Genomic DNA, 18,374 nt, shown 5'->3' with positions numbered 1-18,374 from the left:
GGGCGATCGCGTGTCCGGTGGAAGAAAACCAAAACAAAAACTTGCAGCAGCGCGACAAATAAAAAAAAAACGAGAGACGGTCTGTAGATACAAAAAAAAAAATTAATCACTTGTAGATGTCAACGAGCCGCGCACATGAGCGGCGAAGTAAGACGCGTAAAAAAAAAATGTCCAAAAGGCGCAGGAGGAAAGTTGATAGTAAAAGCAGCAGTCTGATAAAGTCCAGCGGGAAGAGAAAATAAAAATAAAAAAAGTAGCGAAAGGAAGGAAAAAAAAAAAATCTCGACCGTGGCGACCGGAGAGGATTTCTCGCGGCGTGCGGAATTGTTATCAGTCGGAATTAATTTGGATGGTTGATTGTGGTGGAATAGTGGAAGAAGTATGGCGGGATTGGGAGGAGGAGGAAAAAAAAAATATTTTTTCCCCTTTGCCTCTCTCTCTCTCTCTCTCTCTCTCTCTCTTCCTTTCTCTCTTTCTCTCCCTTCTGCCCTTGCTGTACCCAGCACTGTCACAGATCCTTCTGCCCGGCGATGGCACCGCCTCTAAACCGACTCGAATTTACTCGTTTTTTTTTTTGTTTGCGAAGAGGAAACCACGTGGTCTCGGAGTAGCTGGCCCGGCCCTCCGAACGCCACAGCGGATGGGTGTGCTGGCGAAGGGGGTGGGAACGAGGCTCGTTTTTCTCGCTTTTTTTTTCTCTTCTTCTTCTTCTTTCTTTTTCCCTGTGTGCTTTGCGTTTTGTCGTGCCCCGTGCACAGGAGAGGGGGTGGAATTTATATATATATATATATATATATATACATACACATACATACGTATATATATATGTATATGTATATGTACCCCACCCCCCACGTGCACACGTTACCTACACATGCGCGGTCTTCGCCGTGTAGGTGCGCGCTCTCCATCCGATAACAATGCCGGCGCGGTTTGTTCCGTGTTGCGCGGCGGAATATTGGTGAACGGGGACGTGGCCGTAAACGTCTTAATTTCGCGGCGAGTGGCCGTCCAAAGGTGAGACGGGCTCCGCTGCGAGGTTGACCTGGGTCGCGGTGCGGCGGTTTGGTTTCTTTCCGACCCGCCACGGACCCTTTCGATTATTGATAATCGGTGATTGGCCCCCCTCCCCCCTTCGTTACGTAGTCGCTGGCCGCCAAAAACGCGGCCTCATCAAGGAAGCCCTTCAAAAGCGGCCATTGTGGTACAGTCAGGGGGCAATGGCCGTTTAGTGGGTCAGCGTGCTGGATCGAGGGGGAGGGAGGACCACGGACATATACAACAAATCATGGCACCGCGTCCTTTCAGCGCGTCTCGCCCCACGCCACGCCACGCCACCGCGCTGCAAACGTCGCGGAGCCGCGATGGCTGCACAGTCCCAGTCGGACGGTCCCCCATCTCAAAATGGCGACCCTAGGCCCCGAAGCGCGACGTGGGTGAGCCCACGCGAGAAACGCCCACTTCGCCCCTGTTGTGATCGGCGCCCACCACCCGAGAGATCAAATGTGGCGACCACCGTCAAACAAAAACCCCACGGCGACCCGGAGCGTGGACGTGGCGTCCGCCATTTACGCGCGTGGACGTGTCGCTGATTGAGAAGTGGTTTTGATTTCCGCGCCCACGTTTAATCGCGCACGTTTCGGGGTCTCGAGTGGGAAGTTGAGACACGACAGGTTAGCCGTGACACGTGGTCCTCCCTCGTAACGCGCGGGCCGAGCGGATTCGCCGATGATTTAAGATTAGTGGATTATAATATGGCCCCACGGTGGCGCGACCGGTCTGCTCCAGTTTACGGCGTGGCGCAGTCCCACAATTAAAAATACATATACATTTTTCTTACTTTTTTTTTTTTTATGCAATAATCTTTATAAATATACGTTTTAATTCCACTTCCTGACACCGACCACAGTAATCCAGGGCCTGCGGATCCTGCGTGTATGTGTACGCTTGACAGACATGCCGCTTAACCTCTCCGTCATGTGAGTGGGGTCAGTGGTTTTTACCGCTTTAATTCTGTATAAATGGGTGTAGTAGCAGGTAATCAGAACCGTGACACTGCCCCCCCGGAAGTTACCGGGTCAGGCCCCGGAAACTCGACAGGACCAGGCTGGTTGCCGATTAGTTAAATAAAGGTTTAGGGAAGCGTCTTTGTTGACAGATGCACTTTCCTCTGCCAAGGTAGAATTACCAGCACGCCTGACGTATATATTACGTCTGAATTCAGTTCACGCCACTGAATCGGCACAAATGGTTTTAACCAGCCTTCACCTAGTCCGTTTGCTGTTTGGAGGGGCCTTACATATCCGCTGTACGTAGTTTTAGAACGTTTGTACCATGCAACCTTACAATTGGATGTCTTAAAGCTCTCATTTAGGATGGAAAGCATTCAACGTCCTTTCACGTTGCAGAATGTGATTTTAGACTTTAAAAAGTGGCGGTGGGAGGTGATGCAACGAGGATATTGTCTAATTCACCAGGAAGTAGCCGACTGCTGTCATTTGTTCAGGTTTTATAGAGAAAAAAAAAAAGTCGTTTCACCCCCCATACTGTTCAGAAACTGTACATGTTTAGTGTGAGCTGAGTGTGTGCACACTGACCACTCCCGAGGTCACGTGGCTGTAAAGGAACAGGGTATGTGTCAAACGCTGGCACACGGAAGTGGCTCCATGTGCTCCTGACACGCCGAAGACCGCACAACATTTAACGCGCTAGCTGCAAGATAATCGCAGAGGCGCTGGTCACGTGAGGCTCGCCGTGAGTGGCGACAGTGTCCCGAGTAGTGGTGTTTTCATAAAGATGTGAAGAGTTATCAGCGCTATTGTACGTTTAGCAAATTAAAGACCGTCAGGATCCATCACGCAGATCCACGTTGCTTACACGTTTCATATCGGCCCTTTCCCACAACGCCATATGCCACTGTCTGTGTTTTTTTTTTTTTTTTTTTGATGACTTTTCAGGAATATTTCTGCCTAATCTGCACTGTCAAAGAGCCCCCAGGCCCCACCCCTTTAATCCAGGTTTAATCCGGAACCGTATCCCACGAATGACCGAGACACAGTGTTGCATCTAGTATGTTGAATTGTTTATTCATTTGTTTGTGTGACCATGACCCCCAGTGATGTCTGATTAATGGCCCACTGCTGATTAAAGTAATTAAGATCACCGTGATAATGATTTCTTTTTACGCTGGGGGAACCGGGTGAAAGACTTCATGCCACTTCTTACTGAAATTACCTAAGTAACTATGCATGCATCTTTTTAAAAAAAATATATTTTTAAAAGGGACATTTAATACCACTACATTTTACACCACCGAGAGAACTGAATGTGTAACTTTCACCAGGTTAAATCCAGTTGCCTTTACAGCAGGTTACAACCAACACCGTCCACATCGGTGACCTGTACAAACTGGAAGGCTGTTGTACCGACGACTAACTACCCACTAACACGCTGTTGGCATCGTGATTTCAAGGACAACAGGAAAGAAGGAATAGAAAGTTAAGTTGGAGACACGTCAGAACTATAAATAAATGACGTCTTACGAAACGCGCGGCAGTTTAGCGATTTCCTCGGGAAAACAGACGCGCAAGGGCTCCACGCTGAGCCACTTTTGAGTTGTTTTCGTCTTTCGACGAAAATGCCGAGAGAGAAAGGGGAGAGGACCGGGGGGGACACCTCCCCGTTCTTACGAAACGCGGTACAGGGCACCTACTGTTGGACCCCGCATCACGTTATTAAGCCACCGGCTCACTTGTACCCTGTCGGGTCTCCCTTTTCTCTCGTTTCCCTCGCAGGAAGAGTGCGAAACAAAGCGTGGGCCGAATGGAACTTTTTCCACGCAACTGCACATGCGTAAAAAACGCCCAGGAGTGGCCCAGAAACCACGCCGCAAACAGCCGCGCGATTTGTTACTATCGAAGAAGAAGAGGGGCGGACACGCAGCCCCGAACCACCACCACCCCCCCTCGGCGCCGGTAGTCTTATCGGCGGCGCGACCTCGGGAGAAGCTGCGGCGGAGCCCCGGTTTCCGTGCGGGACTGGCGCCCCCGCGCGGCGGCCCGGGGAACGGCAGCGGGAAGCGCGCCGGCGCGACTTATGCAATGCATACGTCGCACGTCTCCGCGGAGAGAGGGAGGGAGGGAGAGAGGGAGGGAGGGAGAGAGAGAGGTGGGCCAGGCGCGGCACACCCGTGCCACCTTGCCGCCAGAGCGGCTCCTCGCTCCCGAGCTGGGCGGAGGGTGCGCGGGATGGACCGGGGAAGTTGCGCCGTGTGCGCGGACGCGCCCTGGAAGCGTCCGCGTTATTACTCCGCCGAAACGTCTCCCCGGGCTCGATTCGCGTGGCAAGTGAAGCGTGAAATTCGTCCGCCCGAATTTGGCGCGACGCGACTTGGGAGGCGCGAACCGGGAACGAAGCGTCGAACGGCGGCAAAAGATCCACAATAATGTTAATAATAGAATCCGCGCAAGTATTTTCGCACGAATTTAACAGATCTTTATACTCTAAGGTTGGAGTTATTACTGGGCGAGATTCTTTGCAACAATTTAGACAAACATTTAGCGGCTCAGAAATTCGGAAACGAAAGTTAGATTCAAAGACTGGACGAAGATCTATTTTCACAAACTCATTCTTCATAATGGACATCGTTAAAATAGCAATAATCTAAGTGTTAAATCATCAGAATATGGGCCAAAAATATACTAACATTTGAGCGTAGGTATTGGTCAAATAAAATGAAATCACACAAAAATGTATTTTATTAAAAAAGAGCATATCTGACAAATCAATTCGAATCAATGGAAATGGATGTTTTGTTGATATGCTCGAACCTGGGTCTCTACGTTTGTTCTCTTTCATTCGCCAAAGTCATTTGAATGCTAAATCGCTTCAAAAAGTTTACTAAAATTGTTTGACACAGTAGACGTCGAAACAATTACGACAACAAAAGCAGCAACAATAACGCCCGAACAAACCCACGCGGCGGCGGGATTTGACGTCGTCGCGATTCGCTCCGCGCCGACATCGGGGAAGTTCAGGTTCAGGCTTGAACCGCAGTGGTTCGTTTTTGTTTTTTATCAAAAATGATTTATTTCTTCTTATAGGTTCAAGGTGGGGAATTAAGCTGCCTGACAGCCCACGCAGCTACTCCGCAAAACGATATATATATAAAATTCTCCTGGACTGGCACAGCAGTGATATTCAAATGAGGTACTCTGCATGGGGAACCCATAAAAAAAACCCTCAACGAGATCCAACAGTTTCCTTACTTATCGTATAAAGCTATTACTTTGTAAGTCATTTGCACCTAAACAAAGAGTAACAGGTAGTAAAGAGACGTAAAATACAACCATGGATCATACGTAGGACTGTAAAAAAAAAAAAGTATTTACCTGTGAGCCGTTACGTGCATAAATGACCAATAATTTATACAAACGCAATTTGCGCACATTTGTCTAGTCTCAGATGAACCACCTGACACAATCGAATTCAAATTAAAACAGAATAAAAGAAACTGAGACATTAGTGACCAGAGACGTGCTGCCATGAAATTCAGCCCTAAAGCTCAGGAGGTTTAGGACACTACAGTTCTTGCATTGCGAAGTTCTACCTCTTCTGGTAACTGCACTAAAACTAGGAATCCGTGATTTGGTCTTGAAAGAAACGTGTCATGTCTACCAGAGTCAGTCTGCAACAAAATCGACTTTATCAGAAGCCGAATGCAGTTTGTAGTGAGAGGACATCACGCACCTGTCACAGCGACATTCTCAGATGAACTTCAGCCTCTTTCAAACAGTCCATCATATCTTCAGCTGCAACTTTAGATTTTTTCATGTTTCCAGCAAACTGTTCACAAGTCCCACCCACTGCAGGAACCATCTAACAAGATCATTTCGGTACTTTCCAAATTAACTTTCAGACCATGTCCATGCATCTTTTCCTGTAGATTTGACATGATAGAAAGACATGTGCACGATAGTGAGGTGTGGACTGCTGAGAAGTATTTGTTGACCAAAATTGTGAGATTGCTTCCATCACAGGGAGTTCCAGTCTGGAGAATATATGATACTGTACGAATTATAATAGATTCCCTTACAGAACAGGTACATTTTTTTAGGACCTGCCATTACAACTAGTTCAAGAATCCCTTCCTGCAGTAAACCTGTGCTGAATTTTGAGTGGAGCAATTAATCATGATCAATATGAGCAGAGAGCTTTCCATGTATTCTCAAGGCCAACTGAAAACATATGATTTAGTTTATATTTTCATGAACCCAAAGATTACATCCAAGGTCACAATGGATAACAGGCATTCACACAGGCTCACATAATCATACTGTAATTCAGCTGCAGAACTAAGAAAATAAAAATAATAATAAAAAAAAAAAGACATTAGAAAAACACAAACGTAGACTTCAGTAATCAGCATGGTAACACATTGCAGTTGCCTATAATCTCAGTCAAGGTGCTCCATATGTTTATGAATGAAGAGTCTGAGAGAAAATCACAACAGAACACAAAGTAATTTACGTTTTTACACAGATGCTACGGATGTCTGGACAGATTGGTGTATTTATTGTTTCATATTTACATTAGCAAGGAATGAAACTAACAAAAAAAAGTGAGACAAGCTTCTTACAGAGGAAAGTAAATGTCACACGCTGTATATTTGTCATCGTAAAACGCGGGGGAAACCGGTCTCATAGCATTCAACAATGTAGCCGGTAAGTCTGGAGAACATACTAAATTACTGCTGTGTAAAATGACCGAAATTAAAAAGTGCCAATCATAAGTGCTATAATGTTTAAACAAAGCTAGTGAGAATAACCATACCCAGAGAAAACTGGATTATTTAGAGATTTAATAGATCCCTAACATAGACGTTGTTTCCCCAAATGCTGATGACAAGACCAAAGATGCTAAAAAAAAACTGTGGACCATCAATACCACCTACTTGTAATTAAAGGTCCAATCAAAAGATTGATTTCTTTTTCTCTTGCTACCATTAAATAAATCAAACTATGTTAGGTGAACAAATTAGTTCCTCAACTGCCCTCAAATCCATGCAAGAATTAGGACAATCCCAGTTGTCAGTATCTATGTACGTCTAGAGCAGGGAAACAAGGGAAGATATGCCATTCATTCCTGCTAGATTTGGGTTTTCTACACATCTTAATTGCTTCAGTATACCCTTCTGTCTCCATTTCTTGAAATCACTTGCTAGCCTTGATTCAAACCACAAGCTCATTAAGTGCTTGAGGGTTAAATAAGCAACAGAGAGGTGCTGCATTCAGGGTATTCGCTTTCTGCCACTGCCTGACTTATCATGCTCAAAGCTGCATTAAGAGAGTCTTTATTAAAAAAAAACAAATAAATAAAATAAAAATCTGACAGCCACAGATGCAAGGCTTTTATTTCTCACACTACACTACTGTTCTTGGCATCAAACAGAGAGAAGGCCTGAGGACTGTGATTTATATACAAAAAATCCAAAAGCACACCTGGCTTTTCAGCTCTGAGGTAGCATCCCAGCCTCGTGACGGATGTCTCGGGAGCGCAGTTGGAGTGTGCGAACGCAACGGTAAACGCTACACAGTTAGGTGAGCCTGTCTAGCAGCTCCAGTCCAGATGAATTAGTTAGTCTATGTCCATAGGGGGGGGCTATATAGACTATGCACACTATATTGACTATGTACAAATTCACATTTGCATCATTATCAGTTTGATCTGATTCAGGCAAAGCACTTAATTATGAATTTATGATTAAATTTTTTTTATTTAATTTTACCCTCGTTTAATTTTACTCTCGTAACCAAACAAGGTAAAAAATGTTAAGATGCACAGTTAATAAAGGATCTAGGATGTGGCTGAGGGTGGCTCAGAGGTTGCATATTTCTAACCGTGTTGTCAAACATGAGCGGATCAAAAAAAAAAAAAAAAAAGCAAAGGTTTCCATTCTGAACGTCCCAATTGCATACAGTCCAACCTTATGACTATAGACAATGTATGATTTTTTTAAAAAGTCCCCCCCCCCCCACAGATCTCCCTCAGGAATGACAAGAATGCAGTCACTGGCCTATAGGAGGAACGAGGAAGAGTAGGAACCAAACCAAAGTGAAACTTTTCTGCTCCTCTTAAGTCACAAAAAGTCACCAACAAGACCAGTATAACCCTGTTTTTGCTCGTGTCCTCGCAAGCGTCCTGGGAAAACAGAAATGGGACAGAACGCTTTGTGGTCACATGGTGCCACCTGCCGTCTAAGGCTGGGAGCTGCCCTGGCTGTCGGGGTCAGTGCCTGAGGAGCTGGTGTCAGAGTCTGAGTCGCCGTCATTGTCTTCGGACAGGCACTTCTCACGCACCCGTCTCTGAATGGCACTCAGGCGTGCCAGGAGACCCTGGTAGTCGAAACGACCCCTCTTCTCTCCAAAGGGATCCTACAATCAGGGACGGAAATGCGTTAAAATTCTGTGTTCTAGATTCCGAAATATATTTTGATACAATTTATGGTTCACTCTGTACATGCCACACGCATGTAGGTGAGTTGTTTTTGTGGGTGGAACCCTTTGTCTAATGAGCGTGCTGGGAGTGTCACACACAAACAAAAAAAATTAATAGTAATACAGCCTCATGTAGACTATACAGATGTTTAATTACATAGCAAAGTATGCAGTAAAGAAATCGGTCATTACATGCTCTAAAGAACAGAACAGTTGTGTCTGTGAATAAAGTGGTGCACAGCTTTCCCGCAGCGACTTTCCTGCTCGTTTCTCCTAGCAACCAAATGCATTGATGTTTCGAAATGTCAAAAAGGGCAGCTCAATAATAGTTGACAGGGAAGATGTACACGACACAACACCAAGCGTTACTATTACACTTCCTGCCTGCGTGTGGTATAACAGCGAGCCAGGAGGCGCGTGTTACTCGTTACCTGCATGTTCTGTCCTTGCAAATGAAGGCGGTCTTTGCAGACTCCCTCATAGAAGTCATAGTACTCCAGAAAGGACTTCTCCATCACACTCCTGACAAAATAATAAAAAAAGCAATGTTAATTTAAATAAGCAACCTTTCCTCATTTTTGTTGTGTATACTGTGTACTCTGTGTCTGATAAATGCTGTAAATGTGTACTATACACAATTAAGTAATTTACTCGCACAGCCAAATGCTTATTCAAAAAATTGAATATTCTAGCCAAAAAAGTGGTTACAATTTCCTGTTTGAGACCTCAAACAGGAAATTGGTTACAAATGAAAGCAGACATATTCCTGACAAAATAAATAAAAGTTGCACCATTTTCTCTTAAAATGGTGCAACTGAAGGGACAGAGATACAACTCCATAAATATTCTAGAAGACAGAAAAAGAAACGTATGCTGTTCATTTGTTTGTGTGCGCGCATTTCCTTAGTCCCTGTGACAGGGAATGAATACCATAACACACCTCAGGTATGGGACTTCTGGTAGGGGTGTTGAAATTGATCTCATAGTCAATGCAACATGATGCAGATGTGGACGATTCTGCATCCATGCAGTGCATAATTAAATATATGATGTCGATTGCTGATTTTATGCGTTTTTTTCGGCAGAAACTGACACCAAGAAAAATGCTGCATGCAATGCTGCACAGCCAAACGAACGTTGGCGCTCAACATCCATGTGGATGCTTTGATTTGCTCCTATCAGCAGAAAAACGTTCAGCGTTCAATCTGCACTCACCTGATCGGCAGAAAAACACCTGCGTGAACGAGGCCTTAACAAGTGAACGTTCACACATCTATTACTAAGGGTGATGGGTTAAGAGGAACCATTTCATTGTGTGTGTTTTATCACTTTCACTTTGCATAATAAAACAAGAAAAAAAACTATTTCAGCTCAAATGCTTTATCCTGAAAGATCACTATGAGGAAAAAAAAAATCTATAATCTATAATTAAAGAAACATATTACAAGTAAAGAAAAATATTTTCAATGTCAGTCATGCATATGAAAGCGAATCCAGGTGACTGGAATACGAGGAGTGGCACTAATTATGGAGGAGGAAGGCATGAGTGGCATCAGAAATGCCAAACACACTCACCACAAAGCCTCAGGGCAGGGCACTTTGCCCTCCAACATGTCACAGACTGCCACGCGCATGGTCTCGTGACGAATGCACTCGTTGTAGTTCTTACTGTCTCCTGGATGCCTCTCCTATGAAAGAAAAGGAGAAAAAAATGGGACACCAGATGAAAATGAACTATGTAACTAGACATTGAACTGTTACCCATCCTTTCTTGGATCACACGCAAATTATATGATGAGCATGAAATTCTCGTCCGTGGTGAGATTCTTCACTTGATTCTTACTGCCTTGTATAAAAAAATAGCCTGCCAATAACCATATTTACAGTTGAAACCAAAAGTTTACATACACTGTATAAAGACATAACGTTTTGTTTCTTACTGTCTGATATTAAATCATACACATTTTTGGATTCTCAAAATAATTTCTATTTGCTAAATGTCAAAATAATGTTTGAGAGAATTTTGAGATTTTCTTATTACTTTCTTCAAAGTCAAAAGTTTACATACATTTGCTTAGTACTTGGTAGAATTGCCTTTAAACTGATGGACTTGACACAAACAATGTGGGTCTCCTTCCACAAGCTTCTCACAATAGTTTTATGGAATTTTGGCCCATTCCTCCTGACAGAACTGGTGTAATTGAGTCAGGCTTGTAGGTCGCCTTGCTCTCACACATATTTTCAGCTCCGACCACAAATTTTCTATGGCTTTGTGATGACCACTCCAAAACACTGACTTTGTTGTCCTTATGCCACTTTGTAACCAACTTTGCAGGGTCCAATGCTTAGGGTCATTGTCCATGTGGAAGACCCATTTTAGCCCAAGATATAACCTCCTGGCTGATGTCTTAAGATGCTGCTTCAATATTTCAACATACTGCGCGGGTCAGTGGTGACCTAGCGGTTAAGGAAGCGGCCCCGTAATCAGAAGGTTGCCGGTTTGAATACCGATCCGCCAAGGTACCACTCAGCAAAGCACAGTCCCGACACACTGCTCCCCGGGCGCCTGTCATGGCTGCCCAGTGCACACTCAGGGTGATGGCTTAAACGCAGAGGACAAATTTCACTGGGTGCACTGTGGGCTGTGCATCACAAGTGACAATCTTCACTTTTCTTCATGATGCTATCTATTTTCTGAAGTGCACCTATCCCTCCTGCAGCAAAACAACCCCACACAACATGACGCCGTCACCTCCGTACTTCACAGCTGGGATGGTGTTCTTAGGCTTGAAGGCATCCCCCCTTTTTCCTCCAAATATGACAATGGTCATTATGGCCAAACAGTTCTTTTTTTTTTCTTTTTTCATCAGACCACAGGACGTCTCCAGAAATTAGGGTCTTTGTCCCTGTGTGTATTTGCAAAGTGCACATTTACAGCATTTACAGCAAGTGTAATCTGGGTTTTCTTTAATGTTACTCTTGTGGAGTAACAGCGCATGTCGGTGCACACAGTGAAATATGTCCTCTGCATTTAACCAATCACCCTTGGTGAACAGTGGGCTGCCATGACAGGCACCCGAGGAGCAGCGCGTGGGGATGGCGCTTTGCTCAGTGGCTCCTCAGTGGCACCTTGATGGATCGGGATTCTGATTACGGGGCCGCTTCCTTAACCGCTAAGACACCACTGCCCAATGTGGCACCTTAAGGCATCCGGAAATTGCTCTTGTGGAGGTCCACAATTCTCTTCCTGATGTCTTGGCTGATTTCTTTAGACTTTCCCATGGTGTCACAAAAGTAAGCAGTGTGTTGAGATGTGCCTTTAAATACATCCACAGGCGTGCCTCCAATCAACACAAGTGGTGTCCGTTAACCTATCAGATGCTTCCAAAGCCATGACGTCATCATCTGGGCTTTCCCAAAGAGTTTAAAGTCATAGTAACTTTAGTGTATGCAAACTTAAAAAAATAAAATCTCTCATGCATTATTTTGACATTTAGCAGATAAATTATTTTAAGAAACCAAACAGGCCTAAAACTTAAAGGGTTTTGTATGATTTAATATCAGACAGTAAGGAAAAAAAATTGTGTTTTTATACAGTGTATGTAAACTTTTGGTTCCAACTGTATATCAGCACTACATTTCACAGATACATTAAGGACAGACAAGTACATTATATACATAAACATAAAGAGTCAGCTTCCTCTTCAATGATTAAGCCTATATCCTCCTTTTAGTATAGGAATAGGGTTAATTCATGAATGGGAACAGTTGTGCAATTAGTCAGGCTTTATCTAGTGGTGCCCACTAGCAAGTACAAATCTTCCTTGGAGGATCAGGTGTCCCTTACACTGCAGCTTTAGACAAATTCAGGCTCATTTGTTACAATACTGCCTTCATCTAGAAAGCACTAAAAGCACTAAACGAAGTGAAAATGTTCCTCCAATAAGTGTGTGTGTGTGTGTGTTAGGAGATGCAGGGTTGCAGTCATGCTTTACCTGTTCAAAGCCAGGCTCATTGTGGTAGGGGTTTTCTGTCATCAGGGACTGGATGGAGATTAAAACAGAGGAGATACTCTGAGCGGGGCTCCATGCTGGACCTGTCCAGGTGCTGCCGTGTCGAACACACATAGTACTGGTCAACCAGCTGAGTCAACAGCGACACTCTTAACATCAAACAGGAACCATAGTAATCTGATGGAAAAACTATGGCAACTGCCCTAACAAGTTCTAGGGGGTCAGAATGGGGCAAATGCCACAATTAAGTGGAAGCTACCAAGCACCATTCTAATTTTATCAATGCAGAAGGTGCTTCATTTTTTGTTTTATAACGCTGCACTGGGTCATAAACCGTAGAACCACGCATGGTTATTATATTTTGAATGTGTAGAATCTGATCCTTGGCGTGAGGTATGGCACCAACTGCGGTACTAAATGAATTTTTACCGCTATTGGCTACAACAGTTCCGCATTAAAATAATTCCCAAGACAACAACGACAGATCCAATCATTAATAAATCTGCTTTTCTGCATGATTAATACCTAAAGTACAAATACCAGGTTTTATGCCACTAAAGCGAATGGAGAATTGTGAAAATATAAACCCGTAATCCTTTTGAGCAATACTGGCTAATCCTTTTTCATTTCAGCAGCAGAACAGAAGTGGAATCAAACTTTCCCCCCATACAGAACAATGTAATGGAACAACAAAAATACACATCATTAGAAAAATATATATAAACAAATAAAAACTAAATAGAAAATCCCTAATAGGAATTGAGGGGACCACCAGACAGGGCCCACCAGTATCATGTAAGAAGTTACGGCAGCTAATAACTGGGTTGGAGGTGAATGAGCAGCCTTACCCAAGGATACTGAGGCACACTTTGCCATTGCGATAGAAATTTGGGTTGAAGCGCACGGTGTTGTGTCCTGTGGTGATGAGCTTCACCCGTGGTGGGTGGATGGGGTAGTCCGGGGGGCAACGGAAAAGAAAGAGGAAGAAGCCCCCCTCATAAGGTGTGTCAAATGGTCCTGTTATGAGGGCATGGATCTGAAAAGAGGGAGGCTGAATGAGTCACATTCTGCAGAAAAATAAAACAGTCTCTGATATGGATTAAGTGGACAGTGAGTAAGCGAGTCAATATGACGGTTTTAATTAGTCTTGATTAGTCAGGTAACACTTCACTGGACTTAAATTAGGAAATTAAATCAAACATCTCATACCACATCTGGTAAAGCAGAGGATTCTGATTGGTGGGAATTATAAAACCCTATAATGCACAGGAACAGCAACCATTCTGGGTGCAGCGAATATTCTTTCTATGAATTATACAACAAAATCATATAATTCAGTCCACAAACAGGTTTTTGTTTTGTATTAACAATTGTCCACACGGAGGCGTTATCTGAAATGTTGTCCACACAGAGACGCAGAGAATGGCTGTTTTGACCCTCCCTCCACTCCTGTTAGTGGCGCTGTAACTCCCCGGTCTCAACAAAAGTACTCTCCTTGTTTCGAGTCTCGTTCTCCTCTGTTAAACAGCCAGAAACTTGCCGGTTCAAATCCCGATCTGCCAAAGTGCCACTGAGCAAAAGCACCGTCCCCACACGCTGCTCCCTGGCCACCTGTCATGGCTGCCCACTGCTCACCAAGGGTGATGGTTAAAAGCAGAGGACACATTAATGATGTGTTTGGGGTTATAGGTCAGTGCTATTTTATAAAAAAGAAGCCAGAGAAGATAAATTAATTCTGGAAAATAACCAATCTGGTCTCCATGAGGATGCAAGGTCAGATCAGATGGACATTTTTCCCATTTTAGTGAAAAACAAACATTGTCGTGACTTTAATTATTACTTACATTAAGAAACTGTGAAATTACTCCATGTCAGGGTTTGGTTACTGTTTCACAGCATATTTGTTTTGATGTTTAATAACCGTAAGGTTATTAAACATCCCCTGACAGTTTATATAGCTCTTAGTGGACCCCTAATACTGTATCTGAAGCCTCTTTCGTAAATTCAGCCACACAATGAGATTTCCCCAGGAAGCGTGCTTCAGTGTCTGCAGCTTTAAACGGTAACGAGGAGGAGATTCATGGAAATGACGCCACCAGCCACAATATTTGGCACAGACAGGGAGTCGTGTCGCCGTTTTTTCCAAAAAAAAAAAAAAAAAAAATGTAATAAACCCACTGATTCTTCAGAGTCTCGTGTGACTGAACTAAAAAAAAAAATACATTGTGCTCATTTTTAACAAAGCAACTGCAATGCGTCACACCATGACGATCGGTGGAGTTACTTTATTTATTTTTTAGGGGAGGGGTGCAAAATTCCCTGGACACACTCTTTTCCCCTATTGCCATTTCTAGCCACTGCAGGACCAAAGACAGGCTAGTGAAAATTTCATGTCGTGGGATTTTAGAAAAAACAATAATCAAATCAATGTACTCATACGTAGGCTCCATCGTTGGAAGACGAATAGTTGCCAAGTGTCAGAAAATACCTTAGTCATGTCATGCGGATCAGGGACAACAAACATGCCTGGAGGAGGTTCCTTATAGATGGACATGATATCTCTGTGGATTAAAAAGAAGACAAGAAAGGTCAACTCTAACGCAGCAAGCAGCGCTGCTAAAATGCACTTTTACACTCAGTATCATCATCATCATCATCTTCATAACCATGATGCATTTGACTGGAGTATTCAAAGGACTCAGTCCATGTCAGGCGGACACTCCAGGTTTTACAAACTACCGTAAAACCGAAAGTGTCCTGGTTGTAGTTTTGACTCGACGCCCTTGTTCCAGCGGAACAGTGCGGTAGTTCACACCGCCTCGGTGCTGTCAGGGATGTTCTAGGGAGACGAAGCCCGTTTAGGGAATTACGTCAGACGGCCACGATGTTTAAAATGCCAGCCGTGACGAAATAAAATCACGAAATGACCCGAGCGCTCCGCAGTCCGCGGCAGGGTCCGGGCCGAGCTCCGCACCTTTTTATCCGGAGGATGCACTGCTGCGACGCCTTCTCGTTGTCCCAGTCGGTGCTGAGCGTGGGGTCCCAGGACGTGGCGTGGATGTGCGACAGGAGGCCCGCTCCTGCCAGGTTCGGCCCGATGCTGATGGGCAGCGTGGGCGCCACGGCGGAGGGCGCGGAGACGTCGGAGCTCACCGCCGTGCCGAAGACGCCCACCCCGCCCGCGTACGCGCTCTCCACGGCGCTGATGGCGTACGCGATCATGGGAGCCTCCACGGTCAGGTCGCTCTCCGCGGCGGCCGCCGGCGAAGGGGAGGCCGGGTTCGCGCCGCCGACCGAGTGCCCCGCCAGGGTGTGGACGGTACCCAGAGTCGGCAAGAGCAGAGCCCCGTTGCCCTGGCTGGCTCCCACCGCCGAACCGACGGCCCCGTTGGACTCCTCTCCAACGTTGTCCGCCATTGCCCTCAAACGTCAGCACACGAGCCGGATTCGGTTCTAGCGAGTTCGCGTTTCTTCGTCTTCACTTTCTCCCGTCGTCCTCACAGCGGCGGCTAACGAGGGGACAAAAAGGGAAACGAAGTTCGGCGAAGCGGGAAACGGCGCTACGGCATGCTGCTCGGCGGCCCCGTCGACCCTCCGGCAAGACGTCGGTGTTCACGGAGTCAAAAACAGCGGCTCCCGAACGCAGGCACCGGAGGGGCGGCCGCTGCTGCTTCCACCAGTCGCCCAGCGCCGACGTAGCCTCCAGCCCGCGGTGTGTCACGGTGCTTTCCTGTTTTCTGAAGCACTTCCTCCTCAGGCCGTGGAGCAGCGCCCCCCAGCGGCCACCCAGCGGCAGCGGCGGAGCAGCGCCCCCCAGCGGCCACCCAGCGGCAGCGGCGGAGCAGCGCCCCCCAGCGGCCACCCAGCGGCAGCGGCGGAGCAGCGCCCCCCAGCGGCCATCCAGCAGCGGAGCAGCGACCCCCAGCGGCCATCCAGCGGCGGAGCAACCAGAGCGACTTGCAATCGGCAGATGTGGAAAGTAACGAATAACATTTTAGTCACGTTACTGGAATTTGGGTAGTTTTTTTGTGACTAATTTGTAGTTTTTAAAGTTGTTTTAATCAAGCTACATTGGAAATCCCGCATCCCGCTGCTGAGTAAAAATTGAACTGAACCGAAACGAACCGTCTGAACCGAGAGGAAATTCCCACTACGTTGTTGTAGACTAATATACTGCAGCGCCCAATATTGCATTTACATTTAAGGCATTTGGCAGATGCCCTTATCCAGAGAGACTTACAACGTGCTTTCATGTTACCATCAATGAAGTGATCAATTCTAGTTCACTAGGACCCCCAACTATGAATACAATCTTTTTATTCACATTTGTTGTAGTTTCTATACATAAATAAGACAAAAAGAAGGTTCCAAGTTAATCTAAATATTCTCAAAAGAGGAAGGTCTTGAGCTGTCGTTTGAAAATACTCAGTGACTGAGCTGTTCTGACCTCGAGGGGAAGTTCATTCCACCACCGAGGGGCCAAGATGGAGAAGAGTCTAGATGAATGTCTTCCTTTTACCTTCAGAGATGGAGGGACCAGGCGAGCAGTACTGGAGGCTCGGAGTATACAAGGTGCAGTGCGAGGTGTAATAAGGGCTGTGAGGTAGGATGGTGCTACTCCATGTTTGGCTTTGTAGGCCAGCATCAGTATTTTGAACCTGGGAGCCAGTGGAGGGAACGTAGCAGAGGGGCGGTGTGGGAGAATTTGGGAAGGTTGAAGATCAGTCGTGCTGCTGCATTTTGTATGAGTTGTAGAGGTCGGATGGTACATAGTGGTAGACCAGCTAGAAGGGAGTTACAGTAGTCCTAGTGCCGGAAATCTAAACGGACTATCAGAAAAGAAAGGGCCAACACGACAACCAATCAGAAAACAGCAACATTGTACGTGGGTGAATGCAACACAGCCACCAATAAAAAAAAAGACGTCCTGGAATTCGTCGCGTTATTCTGCTATTTGTAACAAAATCAATGTTTTATATCAATGTTACAACAATTTCAAAACTTGTTTGACATCTTAGAGAATGTTGCCCATATAATTAGCATGAGTTTATCAGAGTGTCTGAAGCGTAAAGTTTTACAACCTGTTCAACTCCTGTCCAGAACAAGTAGTCTTGGTGATCTTTCATTATCACAGGATGACTGACATATTATAATCATCTCTCTTCAAAAAGGCTAAATAATTTTATTGAATGGTCTCTGCCATGTATAAAATCTGACAAATTAATAACAACACTTTAGCTGACAGACAGCTCTTTGTGCACCGTTGGACAGAGGTGTCAGCTTTTAAAACTTCCACATGAAATGTGCTGGTAAGTCTCATATATAAGTCTATATATGCTTTTTTGTATCCCAAACATTGATGAAACCGAACAAGAGATTTACAGTCTAATGCTGTAGTGTTCGGTGGGTCAGGGCACTTGATTATATTCCTTATATCAGCAGTCAGTGGGATCATTTGTCAGTTAAGACAAATTATATTATCTATATACGTATGTAGAAAGAAAAAAACAAACACCATTTGTTCATAAGGGATTGTTTAACGTTTTTACAGTTTTGGATACTTATATTTTGACTTCAATTTCTCTTTTTTATTGTAATGTTTGAGTTGAACCATACAATTCAGAATTTGGCCCTCTTATATATATAAAAAATTATTTAACATTAATATGAGTTCCCCTAGCCTGTAAATGGCGATTGGTGTAAAGACCTTTAAAATGTTTTATAGGGTTAGAAAATGGTCTGAACATAGTTTGTACATTATACTGCCTAAAAGTTGAACAAAAGAACTAGTGCTGGATTGGATTGTCCTTTTTTATATCAAGTAATTGAAAGTACCTAACATTTTTAATTTGGGTACTTTTACTTT

The 18,374-nt window shown here is 44.8% G+C and overlaps 1 protein-coding gene across 1 annotated transcript; it reads right to left on the bottom strand.

Moving 5' to 3' along the window:
- Window positions 1-6,544: 6,544 nt before the first annotated feature.
- LOC114793415 (ubiquitin-conjugating enzyme E2 Z) lies at window positions 6,545-16,250 on the bottom strand. The gene is made up of 7 exons (XM_028985153.1): window positions 15,483-16,250; window positions 14,997-15,069; window positions 13,357-13,544; window positions 12,491-12,602; window positions 10,071-10,183; window positions 8,927-9,017; window positions 6,545-8,432 (listed from the first exon to the last, which is right to left on the bottom strand). The coding sequence occupies exons 1-7, from the start codon at window positions 15,923-15,925 to the stop codon at window positions 8,256-8,258; spliced, it is 1,197 nt and encodes a 398-aa protein (XP_028840986.1). The 5' UTR covers window positions 15,926-16,250; the 3' UTR covers window positions 6,545-8,255.
- Window positions 16,251-18,374: the final 2,124 nt, after the last annotated feature.

This window comes from Denticeps clupeoides, chromosome 7 (genome assembly GCF_900700375.1).
Source record: "Denticeps clupeoides chromosome 7, fDenClu1.1, whole genome shotgun sequence".
Lineage (NCBI taxonomy): Eukaryota > Metazoa > Chordata > Actinopteri > Clupeiformes > Denticipitidae > Denticeps > Denticeps clupeoides.
Note: the sequence above shows the minus strand (reverse complement) of the source record. Positions and strands in the feature narration are given on the sequence as shown.

What these genes read in the sequence shown, in the direction of transcription:
- LOC114793415 (XM_028985153.1), bottom strand. Translation starts at nt 15,925, where the DNA reads ATGGCGGACAACGTTGGAGAGGAGTCCAACGGGGCCGTCGGTTCGGCG. An exon ending in GTGTGCCTCAGTATCCTTGG is followed by an intron (nt 12,603 to 13,356) that starts GTAAGGCTGCTC and finishes TCGACACGGCAG; the next exon opens with CACCTGGACAGGTCCAGCAT. An exon ending in TGCAAGGACAGAACATGCAG is followed by an intron (nt 8,433 to 8,926) that starts GTAACGAGTAAC and finishes CCCTGATTGTAG; the next exon opens with GATCCCTTTGGAGAGAAGAG.